The following is a 26210-nucleotide window of genomic DNA, read 5'->3' as shown; positions in this document are numbered from 1 at the left end:
TTTAGTGCAACCACAACACAATCTCCCAATGAGAAAGTATCATTGGGTTACTGGTCCCATTTCACATTCTTCCTGAATATTTCATACAAATCCCTTCATAACTTCAGAAAGTTATTTTGAACACAGACAAACAAAACAGATAGACAGACAAACAACCTTCACACAAGCACAACCTTCTGGGCAAAGTAAAAAAAAGCATAAAAAAGGGATAATAATGCAAGAAATAAATATAATTGATGAGAAAATGTCACCACTTGTCAAATGTGTTCCTGTTTTTATTATTATTATTATTATTATTATTATTATTATTATTATTATTATTATTATTATTATTATCTGAAATAAAACTAACCAATAAACAATGTTTTGTATATGCATTTATTATTATTATTTTATGATTCCGGATGTAATTTATTTTTTCATAAATATTGTTTTCAGCAAAATTCTTATGGTATTTATCTGTTTTAAGGAATGAATGCTATAATATTTGCTCATGTCAATGCAGGAAAAAAAGTTGGAAAAAGATGGTAAAATAAATATATAAAATAAAATAAATCTATTCATTGAAAAAGTTATTTTTTTAAAAAGTACGAACATTAAACAGCTGGAGATGACATATAAATGATGTCGAAAAAAAAAAAAACCAACTACAGCAGTAGAGCAAAACATTACTAAGCGGATACCAAGTACGATTTGTCGGTTTCGACCTGGTTTGGTTTCTATTGCCTGAGTCATCCTGTCACGACAGGATACCGGATGCGTCAGCGCTGAACACACCTGCAGCCACTAGCTCCGCCTTCACCTGCTAGAACAAGGAAATCACTCCCAGCCAAGTGATCGCGATCTATACACCAACTTTGGACACCTTTGGCTTGTTTATTTCCCCTGATCGGAGTCGAAGATCCTCCATACAGTGCGCGTGAACGGAGAGAGCGAGGAGGAACGCAGCCGGTATGTACCTGCTCCTCTGATGTCGACATGTTTTCACTGTGGGAGCCATGTTAGGACGCTGTCCTGCCGCCAGAACCACTGGCGACCCTCAACCTGCCTCTGTTTGTGCTCCATAACCGGCATGGATCGTCGGTTTAACCGTCGTTTGTGTCGCCACCTGAGTCGTGTTCAGCGGCCAAGTGTCAGATCAGTAACGGCCGAACCGTTGCGAAGTGAAGGCGAAGTCAACGAGAGTCGTTTGGGAAGCTAACGTTTTCAAAAGTCACGCATATTTAATAATTTGTTAAATAATTCAAGTCGTGAATGTGTGTTTCGCAACGTCTTTGAACGTCTTTGGATGGTTTAACTATAGACATCAATCACCATTGATATTACCATTGAAAAATGTTAGGACTCTGCAAAACAAATCTAGACGTTGCAACGGTAGCCATGGCCACATCCAGTCCCCATTTGTATGGTACAGTTAGGTGTACAAGACTTTCAAGCAGTAGCACTGTGTCACTATGTGTCAGACATGAGTCTGATACAGTGGACCGGCCTGCTACACAGAGTGTGGCTTGTGTGTGTATGTGTGTGTCTCCACTGAACTCTTGATAATGCCTGGGTTAAGAAGTCAGTCCCCTAATGTTACTGTGTATTTGCTGGGCTGCCTGTCCTCATTACCCTCGACTTTTGAATGATCCACAACTTTGTTGCCGACTATTTTTAGTCTTTGTGTGGCCGCACGCTCTGCCTGCCTGCCCCTTCATGTGGCTCAGTGAACCAAGTCCTACCTGTCCGCATGGCATCCACTTTATTTGTCTGCCAAATTTCTCTCTCTCTCCCTCTCCCTTGAGATGGCAGATTCGTGAGTGGCGTGTGTCCATCCATCTGGTCTGCGCACGGATTGCATAATGGCTTTTGCTTCTTAATAACGCAGTGCTGAGGCGCTACTACGGCACGTGTAGAAGTGACAAGGGCCACAGATTATGTAAAAGTATTAAGATGACCAAAGCTGGTTTTGCCCTCCGGAAGAAATGCATGAGACTGTAGTCTAAATTCTGCTTCTGATTAAAGTTGGAGATTACGCAATTAAGTGTTTTAAAATGCTTATAGACATCAACATAGAGCAGTGCTGAAGTCTTCAAAGCATACTGGTGGGGAAATATTTGTAATGTGAGACACTTTTATTTATATATGTCACACAAAATTGACATGCGTTCAATTTCGAATGCTGGGATTTTAATATTCACCTCAGAGACATAGTTGTAAGTTTGATACTTTTGCTCCTAAATCACTTTAATACAGTTTCTAAAGTATTTTGGTTAGGTAAAAACACTCAGTCCTAAAATTTCTGAGAATTGCCTCAGTTTCTAAAACGTTACATTTTTATTTTATTCATTTTAAATAAGGCTTGAGTGTCTGTTGAAGCAGACGTGAAGGTGGTTTGGTTCTACTCTTTGGAATCTTGCAAATTAATCTCAGAAAGAGCTATAAAATCGCAATTTCATTATTATATCTGAGTTGTTTTTGCTAAATACAGTATTTTTACTGAAAGTGATTTGATGAAATTGATGAAAGTCTTTTTTTTCAAGAGGGGAAGGCAAGTTATAACCCCCAAATCACAACAACAAAATCAACATGTACAATGTTCTTTATCAAATGTGTATTTACACAAATGAAAACCAACAAACAAAGCTGTCGGGTGTATTGTAGTAGTTGCTCTTGTTCGCTTGTTTCATTTTTGGTTCTGTCTCCACCTGACTCATGGTAGAAGAGCAGATCCTATTCATTTCTCTGCACTTTGACATGTGTTTTACACTGTTCTCTTTTAAACCAATGGTTGGCGAGCTCAATTCTGAAGAGGAATCACATTATGTGTCAAGTTATGTGACTCATATCTTTAGAAGAAATTTGAGCTGAATTTGTTAAATGTAGCTCCTGTGTCGTGTGTTTGTCATCGGATGCTCTTCCCAATAGGTTTTGTCTGATGTGAGGTAACTGCGGTTTTAAAGCTACATTTTAAAAATGTAAAAATTGTAAACCTGTGGTGATAAAGGTTCATGACCGTTGTTGAATGGCAACTGTCCATGCCACTGTGGCACCTGTTCCTGTGGTGTTTTACATCACAAAACTAATAACAACTCAAGATTCAGTGTAGCTTTTTGTGCTCTACGGGAGGAACTAATGCTGATCATGATATAATTCATGATCTCAGATTCTGCACCTTTTCCTTTGATGGCTGAGTTGTGCAAAGCTGAAAGGGAAGTGCATCACTGCCTACCGGGTGCTCGCCTTGATCATCTGTACGTAACATCACAACAATAAGCATGAATGAATTGGTCGGTGACCCCTCCTCATCCTGTGCTAAATAAAAGGGCCTGAGGCCTACGGACAAAATAATCTATTTGATGTATCTCAAAGAGACCAACCTCAGACAGAGAAAAAGTGACCGTTTTTGTAGTGAATTTCAATAATGTAACACATTGTGCAGCTGAAATGAGTCATCCAGCTGCACTAAACCATCCTGGGTGGAGTGGAGTCAGAGTGTGAGTGAGTGTGCAGGAGTTCCAGAGCCACGCTTTTGTACTCACCGTGTTGTGTCTTAATGTGTGCAAACATGAAATACCCTGGCTGCGCTCGGAGTTAAATTCATCTGTCCTCAGGTGTTTCCAGCGTCCCGGCGCGCTTTATTATTTTCAGCTGTGACTGTTTTTTTCTCTGCAGGATTATAGAAAGGTGTCATGATCCGCCCACATGTCCTTGTCAGGCTACAGGCCGTTAGTTTATGGAGTCAACCCAGACGTGACTCACTGTGAACTATCTTAATCGGGAGTGACGTTGTTCCTCAATGTTTAAAACAAATCATGGGCTTTGGTTGTTTTTTCTGGGTGGGATTTCTGTGAAATCTGCTGCAGCTCTCGTGGCATGGCCATCCACTGCCGTAATCCACACATCACAACTGTTGGAGTATAAATCCGGTCAGAGCTTTGCACTGGCTGGCAGCTCATGAAGAGGCTTCAGAGATTATTTATTTATTTGAAACCTCACAGGACAGGCTGCCCAATGTCAGCTGGCAACTCCAGGACGAGTTGTAATGCGCATGTGGAAAAGTCTGAAGCTGCCAAAACATGCATTGTGATCTGCCCTCAATAATCTTCATCTTCATCACTGGTGTGGGTTTTACGTCCACTATGTTTGCAGATATGAAGAACAAGAACAAAAAAAACAACATATTTTATTGTTTTAGCCACTTTAATCATTAATATCCGATTTCATCTTGGTGTAGACGGTCTGTTAAGTGATGTCACCTCTATATTTGTTAACTCTACCAGTGACTTGGTACCGCTCCACAGCGATATGGTGCGGTAAGAGGTTATATACCCTGTAAAAAAATATATCTACTGACATTCTTTGATGAATGCAAGTACAGGATGATCCAAGATGGTAAAGTTCAAAGGTCATCCCTACTTCTCTACATGTTGTCATGCTTTTTTTTTAAACAATATGGTGTGTTTTTGTGTAACATTAAAGTGCATGTGTATTAAATTGTAGTGACGATGGAGATAGTTTACATTTTGTTCAACTATTGTTACTTCTGGTTGAACTGGAAGAACAAAAAGATGGCTCTTGAGTCAAGTGAAAGTTGTGCCCTGTTCATTTGCGGCTGTGGACGTCAGCGAAGCCCAACTCGCTCAGGTTAAGTTGCAGATGTGAAATTCCTTTGAGCATGTATCATAGTGTGATGTGTGATGTCTTCATCAGTGGTGACAGACCTAACTGGCTGAGTCAATCTCCTGCCTACAGCGGGTTAGTGGTCGGACTAGGCTTGCAGAATGAGTCTGGCTTGTGTCTCATGATGAGGTTGCGCTATGCTGTTTCTGCTCTGGAATTTTTCAGTATTCAAAGGCACTTCAGATTTACATTTTAAATACTACTTCTGCGAAAGCATGAAACATTTTATCCACAAAAAGATGAACCCTGTGCATGAATACGATCTGGAAAATATTCCCGTTCTGCAGATTGTTCTTGGTCCATGATGGATCAATGCATGTTCCTGCCTGCGCTGAACAGATTGCTGCCACAACTGGAACAGTTGTCGGTTGTTTAGTCAAGTTGTCCGGTCCCCATGGACACAGAAGAAAAAGTGAGTTTCATCCCCCGGGATACAGCATGTAGGCATCAGTTTACTCACAGTACTGTGTGCTTGCTGTTAAATGACTTGCTAAACGGGGTTTGAAGTGTACCATTGTTGAGATATTTCTATTTCCTTCCCTACTTACAGAACATAACAGCCATAGGCTGTTGGTGCCTGATCAGGCATATCCATCTTTTTTGACCTACGCATATGTTTAGTATACTGAACTGCTGTTCTATGTTCTGGTGACATACAGTGAGATTGGTCTGTACTTTTTTTTTCACCTTTTATTCCATTCTGTAATTCTGTGAAGGCTTCTTTACAATGCTGTCATGCTCAGACGGTTACACATGGTTCCAACCTGGACCCTCTAATGTTTGCAATGATCATAATTGGAGTGCATTATTCTTGATGCTTTCACCTGGAAAAGCCCTGGAAGTCCTGCATTCAAGCTTGAAAGGGCTTTTTAAATCCTTTCAAAGGAAATGATGATGTATAATTCACTCTCCTGAATAATGCTTGGCGCACGTGGCTTTGAATTGTCTCAGGATTTGATGCAGCTGGTTTGTTAGAAGGAAAAAAAAAACGCTATTTGGGCTTGTGTCTAGAAACTTTAAAGAGTAGCACTTGTGGCAGTGGGGATGTCGAGGTGTACTAAGTGGGTCTGACTTGATATAAAGACTTATCGTGGTTGGGGGATTACAGTGGAAGGGGGCGGGGAGCATCCATGATCTGCCAAGGCTTAGTCCTGCAATTATTCCAGCGGGTGCAGCTGCAGCAGTGACAGCGGCAGTGGTGGTGGTGGTGGTGTTGTTGGTGGGAGCTGTGTTTTCATTACTGTAATGTCCAAAGAAGCTCCAGAATTATGTAAGCGTGACGTACCGTCATCCCCTCTGAGCACGCCGGCTGCCTTGCAGAAACGTGCCTGTTTGTTTTCCTTTTATCCTCCCTCACCCGCGCGGAAAAACCAAAAGGACATCTGACAGTCTCAGCTTTCGGGGGTGAAAGGACTTGTAGTACTCACGCCATGTGGACCTTTCTGTGCTTCGTGCCGCGCCTGACCCGCGATGATGCCGATGCCTAGCAGTGGTCCCGTTCTTGACGATGGAGAAGCAAGCGGGGATGTTGTGACTGAGCCTGGATGTGAGTGACACAGTGTGTAGCAGCGGGAATATTGGTGTGTCCGAGGAGCGGTAGAAGATGAAGTTCAAGAAGTTCATCACCATCATGCAGGCTGCCATGGGGATTGTACCTCTCAACAAGCGAGAACTTCTCCCTCCTGGCAGGAAACTGTGGAGACCCCCGGGGTGAGTTCCACTTTTATGTAAGCCTTCAGCTCGCATGGAGGGCTGGAACATGCCTCATGAGTGCAGCACTTTAAACGTGTTGTGACTTAGGGTGAGGTGTTTATTTCACCTCCTCATTACAAAGCCACAGACATGGCAATGACCAGAGCCTATCTAACCCTAACTGCCCACACATTGTCAATTCTAACCCTATACCTGTACCACACTCATTTTCATTCTAAATTCTGATTATTTTTTACTTAATTTTTCTTTATAGTTCTATCAGCTCGCACTCACACAATTGGCTGCACACACTCTCACACTTCATTTCCATGCATCACCTAAAAGGTTCTGAACACAGGCACCAGAAATAGAACAAAATATCACAAGTTTTACACACTGGACAGAATAATCCGCACCAACCCATCAAATCACTCACTGCCTCATGCACACACGCACACAGAGCATCAAACCCAAACTCATTTTGGGAGTGATTTTTTTTTTTTTAATTATTGAAAATGTTTGTTCTCATGATGAATCGCTACAGGCAGTGATCACAAGACCTGAGGGGTCATCTGTGCTTGTCTGGTCAAAGCAAACCTGATGAATGTGAAGGAAGGAGATTTAGGTGGTAAATGATTTTGTAATAATTTGGGACAATAACATCCACCCAGGTTAGGGACATGTTATCTGGGTCATATGAGATCCCTCTGGTCATGATCTACCTGACTGTCCAGTTTGTTTTGAGAGAAAACATGCAAACCATTGGATTGAATTGCATTTGAAGAAGTTTCTCAACTGGTTAACTGTTTCAGCCTAATAAAAACATGACAACGTGTTTTCTCCGTTGCTCACTTTCACTCTTCTTAATATCCCCTGGACTTCACCTTGTATGGATTATTAAAAAAAGTTTTTTTTGTATCTCTCAGTTGTTTTCGGGACGTGAGTACCTATTATTGCTATAGTTGACTAGTCACCGACTAACCCAGCCAGTAGTCGACTAGCTGGCTGTATATGCGTTGACAAACTCAGAAACATGATTGTAGTGTTAAATTAATAAAAACTAAATCTAAATAAATTTATATATATATATATATATAGTATATGTTTTTAAAATGTTAAGTGTCCAAAACACTTTCTAGTATTAAATGTTGTTTTGAAACTTTACATTGAATTTTAACTGCTCAAAATGTGGTGTGAATCCTTGCTTTTGGTTAGACCCTCATGGTTGTTAGTCACAAACCACTTTGGATAAAAGCAACTGCTAAACAATGATGTGATGTAGCAATATACTTCTAAAATCATTTGCTTGGTCAAGTATCCTTTTTAACACAGGTGATTGTATTAATAAGCATCCTCATCAAACCAGTTAATGCACTGCAACTTAATACCTTGCCTCACCAATCCACGCCTAGTCTACTCTCTTTGTGTGCTCCCTGAAACTCTCCGCTAAGTTTCCAATTCTCACACAAGTTGCAAGTAGATGTGTCGCTCTTCTTTATCAAACAGTCTATTGTTTTACAGTGTTTAGGTAGAACCTGGAACACAGAATGTAATGGCTCATCCATTAAACCATGAAATCCAAGTCTATTTGTATTTGGCCAACAGTCAAAATTCAAAAGAAGCAGGTAAGACGTGTCACTTAAATGTCTAAAACCTCTGTACCCCCCACAACCAATTTTCCGTCCACAGTATGTCACACATCCAAAATAATTTGCAGTGAGTTTATTAACAATGAGCAAAAATGAACGCTCATAAAACTCACTTTGATTCTATACAGTGTTGAATTTCAAATCCAAAGTCTACAAGTGCAGCGTTGGATGTGTCTTCTATGACCCACGACATAATGCCTTACATTCTTCTGTTTCAGTGTATGAACTCTGAAAATTCAGTTTCATTGTTGGCTGTCAGTCATTGTGGATATTTAATGAAGGGACTGTATGAAACCATTGTTTTTCTATAGCTAGATTCCTGACTCAGGTGGAAGCCTGGCTGCAGGTTCAGTCTTGCCACTTCTCTTTACCAGGCGCACTTCTGATGTAGCCTGTTGAAATGTCTGCCTTTTTTATAACCTCCGTGTTTTGCAATCAAGCTGAGCAGCAGATGAGAGCTAGTCGGAACCTGTCCAGCTCATCTTTCATGAGCGTCCTTTTCAACGTAACTGAACCGTTCTCCTACCTTTACCTTTGTACTTGGTCGTTCCAAATGAAACCTAGATGGTGGGAATAATTGTGCAGTAGAGCTATAGAGTGGCAGTAATTCATTTTTTAACCATCGTTTATGGGCACTGTTTGACTGCAGGGACCAGCCGGGCCTAGACCAGACCAGCACTGACCTGATCAAGTGTGGCCGCAGATTCTGCTGGTCCAGAGAAGCCCAGTACCTGTACCTCCGTCGCCTTTCTTCACGAAGCTTCTCGGCTATTATGATGGTACGTCATAAGCGTCTCCACTTATTCCAGAGGCTTTTGGAAGCGTCTGCTTTGTGTGCGTCGTCCTTGTCCATCCGTTTCCTTGTTTGCTGACGAGGAAGGCGTGTTTGTGTAGCGCGGCTGTGGACTCAAGGCCAACTGAAATGTGGGACCTATTAAGGATATTGATTCTGAATTCATTTAAATCAGAAGTTTTTTAGCTGTTGTAGCTATGCATTTGATTATAACAATATTTTAACTTCAGTGCATTTCAGAAAAGTGCCTCTTGTTTATGCTCTGTATTCATTCAGTTATTTCATTTGACACATACATGATGATATACTATGCTTTGCACATATTTACCATTTAGTTCTCAATTCATTATTGCGGTGTCACATTGCAGTGGCCTTTAATATGAATTACTTCCATGTCATTGAACAAAAACTACAAAATACAGGGGTAGGACAAAATAATGGAAACACTTTAAAGCTTTTTTTTCTTTGTGTTTCCATTATTTTGTCCAACCCCTGTATATGCTGTTTAAATGACATTTGTATATTTTTTTCATTTGAAACAATGATATACATCCCCTCTACTGCATCATTGTTGTTACTGCAGTAAAGCTGATATTAGATAACCTGTATTACTACCACATTGGGGGTATGATTGTCTCTCATACTATACCACGACATTAACCGTTGAATCTGTCCGCTAAACCTGCTTGGATCTACGCTCCATCAATGACCTGTTACTTTATCGCGGAGCTAAACTGTGTTTCAGTGGTAGCTTCATTTAATGTGTATTGTTGGCAAGTTGCTGATTCACAGGATCAGTGGGGTTTAAACCAGAAAGTATAAAGCATGCAGGTATGTGTTAGGACAACTTCTAAAAATAAAGAGGTCGATTGTCTCAGAAAAGTCAGTTATGGTCCTATATTGTCTCACTTATTTTAATGGCTCAATACTTCATATTAATGTCCCACGGATAAGACTCCACATATCGCCATCCCGCTACCCAGTTCACTACTATTTTAGTGTTAACTGTGTTCTCTCTGCCTTTAACCAGTCTGTCACAAATGTCATCAGCTAGTCTGCTCTTTCCATCTGGACCAAGAGATTGTCATGTTTCGGCATTCCCTAGATGAATTTTGATCTTTTGGACCCCATCTGTAATCCTATCACTTTATATGCTGAAAAATGCTTGCAATTTGTTTTGTGTTTTATCTAAAAATAGCCAGTAATCTGCAAACAAGGCCTTTCTTTCTCTTCCCAGACCTCTTTTCTGTTTTCTGTGCCTCATTAAAATGTGGCTTTGTTGTCACACGGCCCATTTTCATCGGGGACGCTTGCCAATTAAAGAACACGTCACAGCTCCCATCATTTATTCCTTTAATAGCAAATGTTTGAGATCCGTGCGCCTTGTTTTCTTTGAAACTGTGTGCACATTGATGCAGCGATTTCACGTAACTAACCAGAAAGATGTGACTTGCTTGTTGGTGTGGATGTCAGTGGCATGTCTTTCCATGGTTTATGGGTCAGAACTAATAAGCTGTTTGGGGAGTTTCATAATAAGACCTCACTGGAAGGGCTGGCACAATGGAGTAGTTCTACATGTATACATCCTGAAACAAAGAAACAATAGCGTATTGTTTGTGGCAGCTGGACATGGTCCTCATGTTCCTCCTAAGCTGTGCTCCTGCTGTAATGTGCATTGGCATTTTTCGCATACTTCAATCCTCACAACATTCCTCCTGTGTACCGGTACTTTGGTCCAGATTGTATCATCTGAGCTTATTTTTGCTGTGAGGCAGATGCACTGCAACATTTAATACAGTAGCTTTTCTGCAGACTGCGACTTAAATTACATGTACAAAGGCGGTGTTGGTTCTATGCACGCATTATACTGTACATTCAGTTTATTTTATTTTATTTTTTTCAAACATCGCAGATGCTTGTTCCACTTACTAAATAACTGAAGTAATCACACAATTTATGTGGTTGTTTTTTTTTTCATTATTCTTGTGCATGTTCAACTTCTCAGTCAAATTATTATATATTATTATATAAATGTATATCCAAGTATAAGTAAATGAAGTGTAAACGAGTAAAAACGCCAAGTGTTTTCCCCTGAAGCGAGTCCCCCCTCCACTAAGTAGCGTGTGTCCAGTAAAGTGCTTTGACACTTCATTAAATCCGTTGTTGTGTTGTGGTCCACAGCAGGAGCCCCATCAGCTACCCAACTTTGGAAGAACCCATTCAGTGTTTGCAGAAACACTTCCGCGCCTTTCCAAACACTATTCTCCAGCGCTTCCTCTAACCACGATTCCAGTCAATTCATATTGTTTTTGTGTGAATTGCAAACTTTAACGCATTTGAGTTTGCGGGTTTTATTAGTTCCTTGAATCTCGACCACCCCTCCCGATGCCGGAGCATGGTATCTTCCGCACCGAGCTAGAAGAACTCGGCGCTATTGTTGAAAATAAGTGAACTCTTTTTGTGCGAAGATAATTACTGTCTGTAGTTTATGTGTCGTTACCGATTTAAGCCGACGGATGTCGACCTCAACCTTCTGAAACATCGAACTTAATGAGAGTTTTTTTTTTTTTGACGGGACAGTTCAAAGTGCGTGATGCCAGTGAAGGGAGGGGGAGTTCTCTCCCTCAGCTCATATGCTACTCGCTATTTCTCTGTAAGTACAAACGTCTTTTGTCGCCAAATTCCTGCGTTTCATACAAGTCCAAAGTAGCACTGCAATAAGCGTATAGTTTCAGACCCAAGCCGGCAGCTTCATCCAGAGTTTAGGTCGCGGTGCACCTGCTATTTCAGAAGTTACTGTTGACTCCAGCTCAACAGTGTGTGGAAGACCACATCTTCCTGAAGTTTCTAAAAGTCTCTTTTTTTCTGGTCTTTCATAGTTGAACACAACAGCTCTGGTGTAACGTAGGAACGTTAACTAGTTATACATTGTGTTCAAGGTCTTGCATCTCGGGTGTAATGATGTGGTTCTGCTGCTAGGGGGCAGGCTTGGATCGTGTTATCTCTTGAATTAAATCTCAGAAGCATGTAGTACACTCCTAATCCTTTATTTTTCCAAACTCAAAAATGCTTTTTAGAATGACTAAATACTTCTTGGTCGCATCCTGCTTTCCCCTTGGGCTGGTTCTGCTAAAACAGGGATAAAAAAAAAGTTTTGAAACTGCCAGACGCTTTCAACACTGAGATCCCATCAAGAAGAGGAGAGGAAATGAGACAATGGGACATCAGTCAAGCATTGTTAACAAGTCAACCAATTTATTGTTGCGCTCTCACACGGAAATCCTGCCACCCGAAATTGTGAACCTCCCTGTTCATGACTAGCGTTTGTATTTAGTTATATAACTGCCAAAGCTGCAGACACCAGGCCAAGTACAAATGCTAGCATTTGGCATGTGTTGCCCGTTTATTAACACTTTTGTTCAGTTTGCTCTCTCAAAGTTCAACTAAGTTCACATCGCAGTTGGAAAACCTTCTGTCGAAGGGGTACTCTCTTGTACATTCCAGGGGATTTTAAACTGTGGCATGGACTCCAGTGAAGGTCTGTTGTTTCGTTTAATAGAATACTCAGGTGATTTCATACTATTTCTGGAGAATATGGGCAGGGCTTTAAAGTCTCGTCATCGACAAGTACAAGTACAATGACATTTGTCACACATGCGTGCTGGTAAACACCAAAATGACCTGGCTGTCACTTACAAAGTGCATACAAGCCAGGCGTATTACTATTGTGAGTTATTGTAGTCGCCCAATTTGCTGTTATTTCTTCATCAATATCTTAAGTGATGACTTCTTTGTCAATGTTTCTTCCCTGCAATTTCAGCAATGTCCTATTGTTAAGATCAGTTGATTCGAAAATGAGGGTTACAGGTGGCATTCTTCCACCGTTACATGGTTGTTACTGTGGCTCATTTCAAAGATTTCTCTTTATTCAGTTGCTGCATAGTTGATGAGTATATTGAGAATATGAGAATATTAGTGAACGTAATGAAATTGTAATTTGTTGGTGTGTAGGGTGAACAATATCCTGGTGTGCAATTGGAGAAGCAACATTATAAATTCATGAAAAAATAAGCATTTTGTTTTACATTTATTTACTAGTAATGCATGATTGTTTTTGTTTGTTGACTTCAAAAAGCCTGATATTTATTTCTGATGATGGCCCCCAGCTTTCCGATTTAAATGCAGTTTAGAATGTGACCTTTAACAGGGAGAAGTGAGTGCAGTGGACCAATCATTTATCACTAGTGTTGAAAAATATGCCCAACTATGGCCGAACACTTCTTCTAACCAGTAACCTTTTGTCTAATATAGTGGCCTTCTGATCCATTTAGTAGTGATCCGTGTAATTTCTGTAACTTAAGGTTGAAGTTCTGGTAATCTGTCTTAGATGTACAATAGTGTGTCGACGCTTGCAGTGGTTGGGATTTGTGGCGAATGTAGGCCAGCAGAATCCCTCTTACGTCAACGGCAGGCGGGCAGATGCAGGCATAGAGCTGCTGGTGGTTTTGCAGCTGTGTCCATGGAGGGGCACATCCGCCCGCCAAAGCACCGCTGTCGCTGAGCTGGGAGACGCGCCGAAAAGACCGAGAGGGCGAGCAATGAAGACCGTTCTCAGCCTGCATAGAAAATGGGCTCACGCAGTCAAGACCATTCGCATCCTGCAGGGACTCGTGAGTGATTCTGCTTCCATAGCTCAGGTTTGGTCCGATCTGTGCTCGTGAAAGTAACTCAGCCGGGCAGACTGACCTGTGTTTTGTTTAAGTTTTGCTGTTATGTTTTTGGGATGATGATGACTTAAGGAAAGAAATCAGTGCAAGTACATGTGTACTTAGTTGTATCCATGCAGGGCTGCATTAAAGAACTTATGAGAGTATTTTGTTTATTTATTTTTACTTATTGTTTGGTGATGATGTTGCTGCGAGTAACTATTCTCAAGATTAGATTGTGTGCTTGAGCTGCTAGTTCAGTAGAATTCAGTTGCAGACTAGTTGGTGAGCACCTAATATTCTGAAATCTCACGTGCTTAATGTGATGCTCCATTCAGTGTTGAGGAGTACCATTGTTTCTGGAAGTGCCTTGTGAAATGACAGACCAAATAATGTGGCTTGCTTGTTACATCACATCATACATTATTAATCTGTACCGTGAAATTAAACCAACCGTGGTAAACTTCTCTTTCTCCTTCGACAGAATCCAGTCATGGAGGAGACGGTGTGGGAGCAGTACACAGTGACCCTGCAGAGGGTGAGCCCATCTCCAAGTTTCAATACGATCGTCACACACACACACACACACACACACACACACACACACACACACACACACACACACACACACACACACACACACACACACACACACACACACACACACACACACACACACATACACATATATATAGAGAGAGAGAGGCTGGTGAAGGCAGTTGCAGTGACTCATCACATAAACATGAGTCCAGTTGAAGGCTTGAGTCACTGACCTTTTGGGTGTTTGAATGGCCAAAAAATGACAGCTTTTTGCCTATAATATTTCACCTTTTATGTCTGTTATTCTCCACCTTGACATATTTTCCTCTGTAATGGATATCTCTCTGTTCCTTGGAATACCTGGCACATTTTACATCAGTCACGTATCACTTCCATGTGTGGTTTTACAGATAAGATATCATGTCTGAGGTGCATAAGCATTCTGTCAATTTCCTCTAAAACAATCTGTGAATTCATGCTATTAATATGTCATGTTTCAGTGGACATATAGTCATTTGGTTGCGCTGTGTGTGTCGTTGCTTTGAAACCAGGAAACACCTGACCGTTATCAGCTGCATTTTTTTCTCCTCCCCTGTCCTTCCATAGACTGCTGCAGCATCCCTGTGTTCAAGTATCTTCTTTACAAAGTTCATTTTTGACATTTTTTTGAAGTCTCATGCAACACTAAGGTCGGCTGAATTATGCAGAATTAGAATTTGTGGTGCTCTTTTTCTCTTGGTGATACAGCCGCATTACACGCATCAAACCAACATCACACATTTAAGGAGAGAGATGTTGCCTCCATTAGTGCAGGCTCAGTGCCTCGCTCACAGGCAGGACTTAACCCACACATTTCCTCACAAAACAGAAAGTGTCAGGTGTTCTTGGGGTGAATGTGAGCAAAGAATGAAGGCTGAGCCCAGGAAATGATTTCTCAAATATTATTCTGCTCGTAGTAACTGAATCTTGTTTTGACCTTCTGGTTTGGCTGGTATAACCCAAGTAGGCATTTTCCTCACTGCAGCCTCTCTCTGGCCTGCAAAGAATCTCGATGCTGTGACCCTCAAAGAACTTCCAGCAGACGGTTTTCTTGTTAATGGAGATCTGACGTGTGATAAACGCCCACAGTTATCTTTCAATAACAGTTGTTGCAGATGGAAGGGAATTGTGTATGTTTCTGCTTCAAGGAGTAAAACTCTATTGTCCCATGTGTAAGAAGTGAAATGAACAATAACAAGTGCTGTTAGAGACAGGAAAACTATTCATTGAACTCTGACTAGCACACACAATGTGCTGTCTTTGAAGAGCTATTTTCCATCGTGATATCAATATTTAATAAATATTGGAAACAAAAACTTTTAGTTTGAACCCAGACTTTCATGGCAGTCAATGTAGAAACCTTGCTTTTTAGTGCATTTGAACAAGGCAATATAGTGACTGAGGAAAAAATGTTGATGGATCTTTTGGGCTTTCTACACACTCATCAAAGGTCAAGGTGACTTAGCGATTGAGATTGTGTTCTGAACCCTGAGCCTAGAGCTGACCGCATACCTTTGCCAAAGTTTGGACTTGTTTTGGAAAAGAGCTATTCATATGTCCTATAAATATACAGTTCATTTAACTTCAGATGAAGAAATAAAGTTACCACTATTGCCATGCACTGCTAGATAAAATCTTTTTCTTTTTCTTTCTTTTGTATCTTGATAAATGTTTTCGTCAAACGGAAACTCACTTTATAAAGAAATACAAAGTGACTCAACTTTCCTGATAGACAGTTTTCTATCATAGCTTTTTTTTCTTTTTCTGAAAGGCAGTAAATTATTTAAATACATTTCATGTGCACCTTGCAATAATTATTTTCCTTATCGTTATTGACTTTAATCTCAATGGCAATTGACTTTATTTTATAAAAGGGTTTTGTCCCCCTTTTTTTCAATTATCTCTGGTTTGCGTTTAAATAAGTGTTTTCCACTTAAACATATGCGTATGTCCTCAAGTTTCAATATTATTTTCATTTTTAAAACAGTATAAATCTGGATTTCAGTGAGGAATAGAGTGTCTTCTTCATTAGTGCTGCTCTCCACTGCCTTTCCCTCCCTCTGCCTCTCATGGCCATCTGTTCTAGACAGGGAAAGTGGGGAATTGTGTGGTTTTGATGTGCAGATGGAAGGGAGGGGATAAACACCGAGGGTCATTCAATCTCCCGCCTAATCTCATCTGGGCAAACTGGAGCAGTGCAAGCAGGTAGATGCGCTCCCTGCGTTTTTACTTATATGCAGGCGGCAATATAAGCTGCGATGCTTCCATCACACCTGCACGCTGACTTGTTAACAACGTCGATGAATGGATTTGCATAAGTGTAACAACTCCCACAAGCACACTGACAAAAATAGATTTTGTTTTTTTCCCTTTGGCTCTCAGGATCCTAAGATGGGCTTTGGTATCGCCGTGTCAGGAGGGCGGGACAATCCCAACGAGGACAGTGGTGAGACATCTATCATGGTGTCCGATGTCCTGCAGGGCGGACCAGCTGACGGATTGTTGTTGTACGTATTATTCGTCTGTTGTTTCGATCATAAAAATGTCCACAACATCCATTTCTTAAAGACTAAAATAATGTAGGAGAAAACAAATCTGTGTCAAAATTCCTGTCATAATAATATCTATATACAGTAGTAATCTCAGTTTTTGGTAAGATATTCATAGTAGTCTTCACAACATTGTTCATCTAATAATCATGTTATAGAAATTGACATAATACATTGAAAATAAGAGCTATGTTTAGATGTAAGGAAATTGTTTCTATATTTCTAATGATCTGCCTCCTCTTCTTTTTCAAGTGAAAATGACAGAGTGGTGCAGGTGAATGCGATCCCCATGGAAGGAGTTATTCATTCGTTTGCCGTTCAGACCCTCAGGAAATGTGGAAAAGTTGCAAAGATTGTAAGTTGTTTTAAGTATTTGATGCTTCTAGCAATGCATTTCCACGTTTGGAATGACTGGTGTTTAGAAATGTTGTTTTCCAGAGAAAAGACCAGGGTTTAACATGAAAGTTTGTATTAAGTGTGTCTCTCAAGTAGAAGTTTTGAATATGCTCAAAGGCACGTAATCTGCTAATATATTAAATACATGAGGAAACGTATATAAAAGCTTAATATGATTCGGCACCATAATGTAAGGGACGAGTCAACCTCTTAGTTCTCCTATCCACACATGTCAAGGTGGAAAGAAGACACAAGACACTACAAAGCTAAGACACAACATACAAGACTGCAACTACAGAATGAAAATGGAGCAGGATAGAAAATTCTCTTCAAATTTTGAGAAGGAATCCAGTGTACATTTCAGTAATATCTCCAGCTTCATATGACGTGGTGAGATATATATATATATATATATATATATATATATATATTTTTATATATATATATATATATATATATATATATATATATATAATGAACTTGGACCCTCTGTTTACAGACAGTCAAGAGGCCCAGAAAAGTCCCAGTGAATCTTCTGAACAGACCCGCATCTCCTGATGACCGGGTCTTCAACAATGACTACAATGATGACTACAACTATGACCAAGACAGGCGCAGCGTGTACAGTGGTGGACGGGAGCACAGCCTGGAGAGGGAGCGTGGAGGGGGCGGCTACATGGATTCTGGCTACCAAACAAGGGAACGCGATTATGACAGAGATTATGACCAGCGGGAAAGAGGAAGGAGCAGGGAGAGGGACTTGAGCCCAGACCGAGACTACAGGAGGGACGGCAGCAGGGGCCGAACTTTGGACCGGGAGCACAGCCCAGAGCATCACAGGAGCAATAATGCCTTGGACCGCGACTACAGCCCAGATCGCCGGTATCGCCGCGATCACGTGCCGGACCGCAGTCCAGATAGGCGTTACAGAAGTGAGCGTACCCTGAACCGAGAGTACAGCCCTGACAGGCGATACCGAAGCGAGCGAGCCTTGGACCGAGCCAACAGCCCAGACCTGAGATACAGACGTGACAGCCACAGTCCAGGACGCAGTCACGGCAGAGACCACAGCTTTGAAAGAGGACGAGAACATGAAGCAAGGAAGTATGATGAACCCATCAAACGCAGCGGCAGCAGGGATCGCCTGGACTACTCGCCTACTCCTGCTGACATGCCCATTCCACTGCCACGACCGGCCCGTGATCTGGAGCCGCTCGAAAAACCTTTAAATGTACTGCTTCTTAAAAACAGGCCTAATGAAGGTCAGTATATATAGAATATTCTATGGACAGTTTTGGGTTTTATCCATTTTTTTCCTCCCTCTGAATCATTAAGAAAAGTTTCACAACCGTTGTAGTAGACCAGGCCAAGTCTGCATTAGACCTTAATGTTTCCATCAAGCAGTGCATATTTGGTAAAGAAACTTGTAGCCTCTGAAGAGGCAAGCTTCATTCAGATGATGGGTGACTTCACATTTGGGAACAAGCTTTTTGGATTGTGCAGATCTTCTAGTGTTTAAAATGTCTGATATTTTTAGCATTATTGAACAATTTATTGATATTTTTGCAGAGTATGGCCTTCGTCTGGGGAGCCAGCTCTTCATTAAGGAGATGACCAGCACCGGACTGGCCAGCAGAGACGGAAACCTGCAGGAGGGTGACATTATACTCAAGGTCAGAATTCATTAGTTTTCTATTTCTTTAGTTCAGTATGATAGTACTGTAGCTCCCTATCTGTGGTGTTATCAACTTCTTTTAATGTTGTCTTATTATAGCATGAAACCAGAATGTGAACTGGAGACCAGTTCAAGACAAATCAAGATCCATCACATATTGTTTTGTTTACCCAGGACACCTGCGGCTTTGCAATCACATAGAAAAGTGCAGATATGAACAATTTATTTTCTCACAATCGTGAGGAGAACAGTTCACATAAAATGCTGTATGAGAAGTTTTAATGAAATAGCTTTTATAAGCAAATAAAAAGAATATTCAGTCACTTGAAAACTAACCTATTGGATACAAACCTCTTGTATATTAAAGGGACATGTAGGATTTGATAAATTAACATTTATTGAAAGGAGAAGGAGAGCTATGTCAGGAAACACGGTCGGGGACTGATTGGGTCAGGTGAGAGCGCAGAAGGGGTGGAGATGGGCAGCAGCTATAGTGAAAGAGAAGCATTGCAGGACAATGAGTCCTGCTTTGATGTTTAGTTTAGAGATAGGAGCTCTGACACATAGACATGAGGCAGGGTTAGAAATGGAGTTGAAGATGCTGAGGCTTTCATTTGCGATCACCAGGAAGGGAATGAAGGGAATCAGAGGGACAATCCTGTTAAGAGAGGCCAGGCCCTTGGTTAGGTGATAGTGGACATGTTGGATGAAGAGTGTGGTACTCGGTAAAAGGACATAACCAATGACCTTCATGGCTGTGATAAATGATGTGTGTCAATAGAGAGGATGATCAAAGTACGGTTGCTGAAGTTGGAGGAGGCTAGTGTACTGTGTTTTTTTTTCCAAATATATTGTTATTTCAACATTCCTCAGTATGTTTCTCTTGTACGTGGGTGACGGTCACAAGTTTTCACAAGTTTCACTGCAGTACAGTCAAAAACTTTGTGCTTCCATAAAATGTTATTGGTTTGGTGGCATCAGTGGCCATTCTTACAGGTACAAGTTTTCAAGCAGGTAAAATTGAAACCCATACAGTTTTACATAAATTTGGGACCAACTTCAAACAAAACCCTGTTCAATTCCATCTCCCTGTTTTCTTTACCGTATCTCACTTTGGGTGGCATTCTAAGTCACTGTAAATGTTACCTTAAAAACTGTAATAATAATCAAAAAGCTCAGTCACATAGTCTTTTTTCTTCTCTCCTGGACAGATAAACGGAACAGTGACTGAGAACTTGTCCCTCAGTGATGCTGGGAAACTGATTGAAAAGTCCCGAGGAAAACTGCAGTTGGTGGTGCAGAGAGACAGGCGGCAGGTTCTCATACGAGTCCCTCCGATGGTGGACAGTGACTCGGAGCTTGATGGTGAGAGACGCGGGAAGCTGAAAAGCAAACCCCTGTATGCCGTTTAAATATAAAGCAAAGTAAATTATCCACGTGTACACGGCCTTGCTTGTTGTGTTTGTTCTCCAAATAAAAGCTTTTCCTCGCCCAAGTTTTTAGTTTTACTAAATCATTAACCTGGCGTACCGCGAGAGCCAACAACTCTCTGAAACAACTGGTATCATCCTCATTTCCCTCCACCTTCATAAATCTCTTTTATAGCAAATTTTAATGTCACATGACCAGAAGGTGAGTTATGATTGGGCAGGACAGATTTAGATAAGCAGTGTGAGTGGATTGTTAGCTCACCAAATGTCTGCAGGAAGAGAGGACCAGCCTGAAGACTCGTGACCCACTTTGTGTGTGTGTGTTTTTGTGAGTGTGTGAAAACACTCATTCGCCTTTGGCAGGGTGATCTAATCCAGCACTATAATCCTGCCATTGGAAATGACAGAATTTCATTATGCTATGCCGCAGCCGCCTGGTCACCGCCATCCACCATCCATCCCTGAGATGACAATAGTGACCGTGTGTTTGTGTGCATGTCTAACTAATAGACTGAGACAGGATTTTCTGCTCTGTAAGGTCCAAATCACCCAAAGTGCATCTGCTAAAATGTGTTGTCTGGTGTCATTTGTTGGCTCCGCCAGGCAAACCTCTCATTATTCAGTATCAGACTCTTCTCTCTGAATTGTTTTGTTTTCATGTATAATCCACATTTGGTGGTTTTAAATCCATTGTTTATTGCACTGACCTTTGTGCGTATTTGACCCTAACTTTAAGTGACCCATGGTCTTTGAGTAAATTGTTTTTATAAATCTTTTTTGAGTAACTGTAGAGTTTAAGAATGGAAGCAAACTCAAATATCAAAATGCTTGTTTTCAGACATCTCGGAGATTGAGTCTTACCGCTCCTACTCGCCCCAGGATGACCGGAGAGGGCATCACTCCGACCTCTCCTCCCACTCCTCCAATGAGAGGCTCAGAGAGAAACCCAGGTATACTTACTTTCTAAAGCTATTGTAGCACGTTCAACATAGAAATCATGTACGTGAAGATGTTTGACTGTTGTGAGGGGCTGTCCGGGCAAAAGTCAACTTCACTCCGAAAAGAAAGAGGGGGAAATACTTACATGAAATTGAAGTGAAATTGGTAGTGGTATTTTGAATATTGCTGTTTTTGGTTTTTATTCATTTATTTTATTATTATGTATTTAAACATGAGAAAAATGTGTCTACCAGCTACCGGTATTTAAATGGTGAATTAGAACCTCAGAAAATAAAATATTTTACATTTTTTTAATAAATAAATTTAGAGCACAATAAACACTTGTAGAGTTTCCCTCTGTCCTCCTGAGGGCCAGCATGAGGAGTGAAGATCATCAGACCCTAGATCGTGTGTGTGTAGATGAGAGGGAGGAACAGTGAGTAGTTAGAGAACAGAGTAACTAATCATGGGAGGTGAAGAGTAGAGTGCAGGCAGGGTGGAACAGGCAGCAAGGATGAATGACAAGCACGGTGTGAAGACTAAGTAGAGGTAGAATGAGTTGACGATGCATTTTTAAAAGTTAAGGAAAAAAAGATGAAGGAAAAACAAAACTCTGGATGAGACAATGACAGAAAGTGAGTGTTTGTATGTACTGTGGAACACAATTTAGGATAATGTAGGATTATGTTGACTCATGCATAAGCCAGTCTATCCCTTAATATCAGGAAGTGATAATACTGTTGTGGAATGTGTCTCTAAAGTGCTGAAATCCGTCCATGTTTTCACTGCGACCCCACAGCCAGTCTGAGGCTCTAACATGTGACGAGGCTTTATGTATGTAGCGTTTGTGTGGACGTGACTCAGCTTGTGCTGTACAGTAGGTGGTGTTGTAGACTGCAGCAGTGCACCAACCGCTGGGCTGTTAAAAGATAGACAACCTGAATCATATATTTATTCTCATCGTGTCTTTGTCTAAACCCTGGTTTGTCTTTTAAGCACTTTGTGAACATTGTTCTCAATGGTGTCATGTAGATAAAGCTTTATTATTATTGTTGTTATTATTATTATATTATTAGTAGTAGTAGTATTAATATATATATGAATGCTGTGTCTTCCTCTTCATTGTCAGAAGAGAGGATGCACCTAACAGGTTGGCTAAGATGGGGGCCCTTCCAACTCCCTTCAGAGGCGCAGACAGAGCAGAAGAGACGCGACCACCACAGCCGGAGAGAGAAGAGCCACGACCAGAAACACCCCCCGGTACGTGTTCAAATCACCATCAGTGGGTGTCATTCTGAAATCCTGACATGACTCTTTGTTGTTTTCAGCCGTTGCTGTGGCTCCAAAGGTCCACGCCCCTCCCAAAGTTCCTCTGAAGCCCAGTCTGGAGGACCAGGAAGTGTATGGGTAAGTATGCACTTCCTGTGTGACGTGTGATGCAATTTTTTTTTCTCTTATAATAACATAGCGCCATCTTCCAGGCCAAACACAGTGATGGTTCGATTCCAGAAAGGCGACAGTGTGGGCATGAGGCTGGCTGGAGGAAATGATGTCGGCATCTTCATTGCTGGCGTTCAGGAAGACAGCGCCGCTGAGCAGGAGGGTCTCCGCACCGGAGATCAAATCATGAAAGTGAACAACATGGATTTCAGAGGGATGGTCCGAGAAGATGCCGTGCTCTACCTGCTGGAGATTCCCAAAGGAGAAGACGTGACCATCCTGGCTCAGAGCAAACCTGAAGGTAGTCACAAAGACTTTTTTTTTTCTTTTCCATATATCACAAAAGAAGACTATTAATTGAGGGTGGGACTCAATAAAAAAAAATCACATTAATTTGTTCATTATTTTTTGTTCATATGATTTATTAAATCACGATGAATCCCATTTGAATATTTGACACCAGAATGATCACAGGCGCTTCTGTGATGTGTGAACTCTTTGCTGGAGAAAGTGCTCAGACCAACATCTTTTAGTCCTGAAGTTTTAGAAACGTCTCTTCCATCATGGAGGTTCAGGTGTTGACAGCACAAAAACAAAAACAAAGTTCATGCCTGATGATAAATCAATTTGCTTTGGTGATGAGCAAGTGAATCCGCCTTTTGTTTTTCAGTCTATCAAGACATTTTGGAGTCCGGCAGAGGCGACAACTTCTTCATCAGGACCCATTTCGAGTACGAGAAGGAAGCCCCGCAGAGCCTTCCCTTCACCAGAGGAGAGATCTTCAAGGTCACTGACACCCTCTACGATGGGAAGCTCGGCAACTGGTTAGCAATCCGAACTGACAGAAGCAACCAGTTGTTGGAAAAAGGAATCATCCCAAACAAGAGCAGGTATTTCATTCTGCACTGGAGCTTTTTTTTTTAAGGTGGATGAAACGTCGGGTCTGATATGTTTCCCTTCGCACATGACAGAGCAGAACAAATGGCCAACGTCCAGAACGCTGCTCGGGCGGCTTCAGGTAACGACAGAGGAGACTTCTGGAGGCTGCGAGGTCAAAGGGCAGCCAAGAAGAAAGATCTCCGCAAGAGTCGCGAGGACCTGAGCGCCGCTCCAGTCACCACCAGATTCCCAGCGTACGAGCGAGTGGTTCTACGTGAAGGTAAACGGCACGCCAGGAAGAAGCAAGTCATTGTTGCGATTTCATGTCTGACTGACCCCGTCCCGTCCAAGCCGGTTTCAAGAGACCTGTCGTCATTTTTGGGCCAATTTCTGATGCGGTGAATGAAAAGCTGGCCAGCGATCTGCCTGGCGAGTTTGTGATCGCCAGTAAGTGTTTATTTTTTATTTCCCCTCACATATCCTGCAGAGAAAATTCACTTGACTTGACTCCAACTTCCTTTAGAAACGGAACCCAAGGACGCAGGAAGTGAGAAGTCGTCTGGAGTGGTAAGACTGAACACCATACGGCAGATCATCGAACAGGTACGGTTGCCGGGAGCGCTGGCTGCTGAAGAGCCTTGCCTGCTTGCTGTGAACCTGGTGCCTGGTTCCCCAGGACACCCACGCTCTGCTGGACGTCACCCCCAAAGCTGTGGACACCCTCAATTACACCCAGTGGTATCCCATCGTCATCTTCCTCAACCCGGACTCCAAACAGGGAGTGAAGACCATGAGGAACCGCCTGATCCCAGGTTCCAACCGCAGCGCCCGCAAACTCTACGAGCAGGCCGTCAAACTGCGGAAGACCTGCTCGCACCTTTTCACCGGTGAGAGACCGTTTGAGTCCACCCACTTGAAGTTTCATGGCCGAGTCGTGCCTCGCTCAACTGGTCGACTGGTATTTTTGTCTGGTGTAGCTACTATCGACCTGAACTCGGCCAATGACGGTTGGTACGGCAGCGTGAAGGACTCGATTCGGGAGCAGCAGGAGCGAGCGGTGTGGGTGTGCGAGGGCAAGGTGAGTCAGGCACAGGCTGCCTCTGCCCGGTGAGTCTCTAAAATCCAGTCTCTCTGCAGCTGGACGGCTCCGAGGAGGACTTGGATCTGCACGACGACCGCATGTCCTACCTGTCTGCCATGAGCGCTGACTACCTGAGCATGGACAGCCGCCTGACCAGCGACTACGATGACACAGCCGACGAGGGCGGGGCTTACACGGACAACGAGCTGGACGAGACTCTGGACGAGATGCAGCCGGTGTCAGCCATCAGTCGCTCATCAGAACCAGTGCTGCCCGACGAGGTGCCGACCACACACAGATTTGTCTGCGTCCACGAACCCGCGTCCTGAAACCCCCTGTGTCTCTGTGGTGTGTTTGTGTGTAGCGGCACCACCCTCTCCCCCGGACCCGTATGAGGAGGTCAGGCAGCCGAGAGCAGCTGAACCGAGAGCCTAGTCCCCCCCCCACGTTTGTCCCCGAACCCCCCAAGGTCAGATCCCTGCTGTTTCTTCCACCCTGCTCTCTTCTGTGACGAGCTTCACAATGGTTGACCTGGCTGCCCCTGCTGCAGGTGCGGACTCAAGCGCGGACCGACTCCTCGCGCAGCTACGACTCCCACTCCAGCAGCACCATCAGCAGCATAGATGCAGTGGCGGGGAGCAAGCCGCTGCCCCCGCCAGTGGCCATGAAGCCCAACATGAGGACTCTGAGCCAGCCCTCAGAGGAGCACAGCACCAACGAGGAGGACGACCCTGCCAACAAGTCCTTCCTGGGCAAGGTCACCATCACTCACCCAACTCACTTTTGACCACGCTTCCTCTGGAGTAACATTCACAACTTCTTCTTCACTATCTTCTGTCACTGCTATGGCTTCTAATGTGAACACTCAGAGCGAGCAGGTAACTCACCATGTGTTTCCTCTCACCTGTGGTGACTCATCATCATCATCTTCATCATCCTCATCTGCGCGTCATGGTGGACACACACCTCGTGTGGACTGAACTGAGCCTTCACTTCTGTTTCTGCCCCGAAGCTACATTTGGCTTCAGTGATGGATAAAAAAAATAAATAAAATAAACGTATGAGACGTTCATGCAACCAAACACGGGTTTAATACATCAGAGCATAGAAATGTGTTTTCAAATGGACGCCCGATTCTCGACCGCCAGATTACGCTGGTGCCTGGTGGTATAGAATTGGGCGTCCATTTTTCATTTTTTGCAGACGCCCAGACGCCCTCCTAGCTAAAAGCCTGGTGGTCTGCTCTTGGCTTGTAGCAGAGCTTGTTTAGGTCCGAGTGGCAGGCTGTAGCTCAGTCAGGATATAAGGAGGGACAACATGAACTCAACACTTTGGACTGTTAAAAGTGCGACAGTATCGGCTGTGTCTCCTGAGTTGACCCATGACCCCTCATGAATCACAGGCCATGTTGGGGTCAGTATTTCCTCTAATGCATCTGTGTCTATCTGGCTTTGACAGATTAAAGCCTTTGAGAAGATGGACCACTTGGCCCGGGCCCAGCGTCTCCTGGAGCTGCAGGAAGCTGAAAATGCCAGGGTAAGTGTGTGCCGCACCTCAGAGTGGAGTTAAGTGGTTAAGGTCTTCATCACTGGGGCTTCTCTTTCCTTCCACACAGTTGGAAATCGCCCAAAAGCATCCAGACATCTATGCCGTCCCGGTCAAAATGCAAAAACCCAACCTGAACCGTCCTCAGCCAATCGGGTGAGGGCACTGTGTCAGACCTACTTCCGAGACCCG

At 42.6% G+C, this 26210-nt stretch overlaps 1 protein-coding gene across 12 annotated transcripts in view; it reads left to right on the top strand.

The window, feature by feature from the left end:
• The first annotated feature begins 744 nt into the window (after positions 1-744).
• Positions 745-26210, top strand: part of tjp2a (tight junction protein 2a (zona occludens 2)) — a 26252-nt gene continuing 786 nt past the window's right edge. The window contains exons 1-23 of one of the 12 annotated variants that reach the window (XM_053851752.1): positions 745-951; positions 8656-8785; positions 13990-14043; positions 16467-16591; positions 16886-16988; positions 17529-18291; positions 18599-18702; positions 19916-20069; positions 20973-21084; positions 22203-22333; positions 22402-22480; positions 22555-22814; positions 23184-23403; positions 23485-23672; positions 23744-23839; positions 23916-23995; positions 24069-24279; positions 24370-24470; positions 24530-24754; positions 24838-24942; positions 25024-25230; positions 25932-26009; positions 26089-26174. In XM_053851752.1, coding sequence (XP_053707727.1) covers positions 8780-8785; positions 13990-14043; positions 16467-16591; positions 16886-16988; positions 17529-18291; positions 18599-18702; positions 19916-20069; positions 20973-21084; positions 22203-22333; positions 22402-22480; positions 22555-22814; positions 23184-23403; positions 23485-23672; positions 23744-23839; positions 23916-23995; positions 24069-24279; positions 24370-24470; positions 24530-24754; positions 24838-24942; positions 25024-25230; positions 25932-26009; positions 26089-26174 — 3488 coding nt within the window. In that variant the 5' untranslated portion in view covers positions 745-951; positions 8656-8779. Of the gene's footprint in view, positions 952-5860; positions 6376-8655; positions 8786-11215; positions 11453-13229; positions 13470-13989; positions 14044-16466; positions 16592-16885; positions 16989-17528; positions 18292-18598; positions 18703-19915; positions 20070-20972; positions 21085-22202; positions 22334-22401; positions 22481-22554; positions 22815-23183; positions 23404-23484; positions 23673-23743; positions 23840-23915; positions 23996-24068; positions 24280-24369; positions 24471-24529; positions 24755-24837; positions 24943-25023; positions 25904-25931; positions 26010-26088; positions 26175-26210 lie in introns of those variants that run through there. The other 11 variants (XM_053851708.1, XM_053851700.1, XM_053851761.1 and 8 more) reach the window with 11 other exon arrangements.

The sequence above is a fragment of the Synchiropus splendidus genome, chromosome 1, assembly GCF_027744825.2.
Source record: "Synchiropus splendidus isolate RoL2022-P1 chromosome 1, RoL_Sspl_1.0, whole genome shotgun sequence".
Taxonomy (NCBI): domain Eukaryota; kingdom Metazoa; phylum Chordata; class Actinopteri; order Syngnathiformes; family Callionymidae; genus Synchiropus; species Synchiropus splendidus.
Note: the sequence above shows the minus strand (reverse complement) of the source record. Positions and strands in the feature narration are given on the sequence as shown.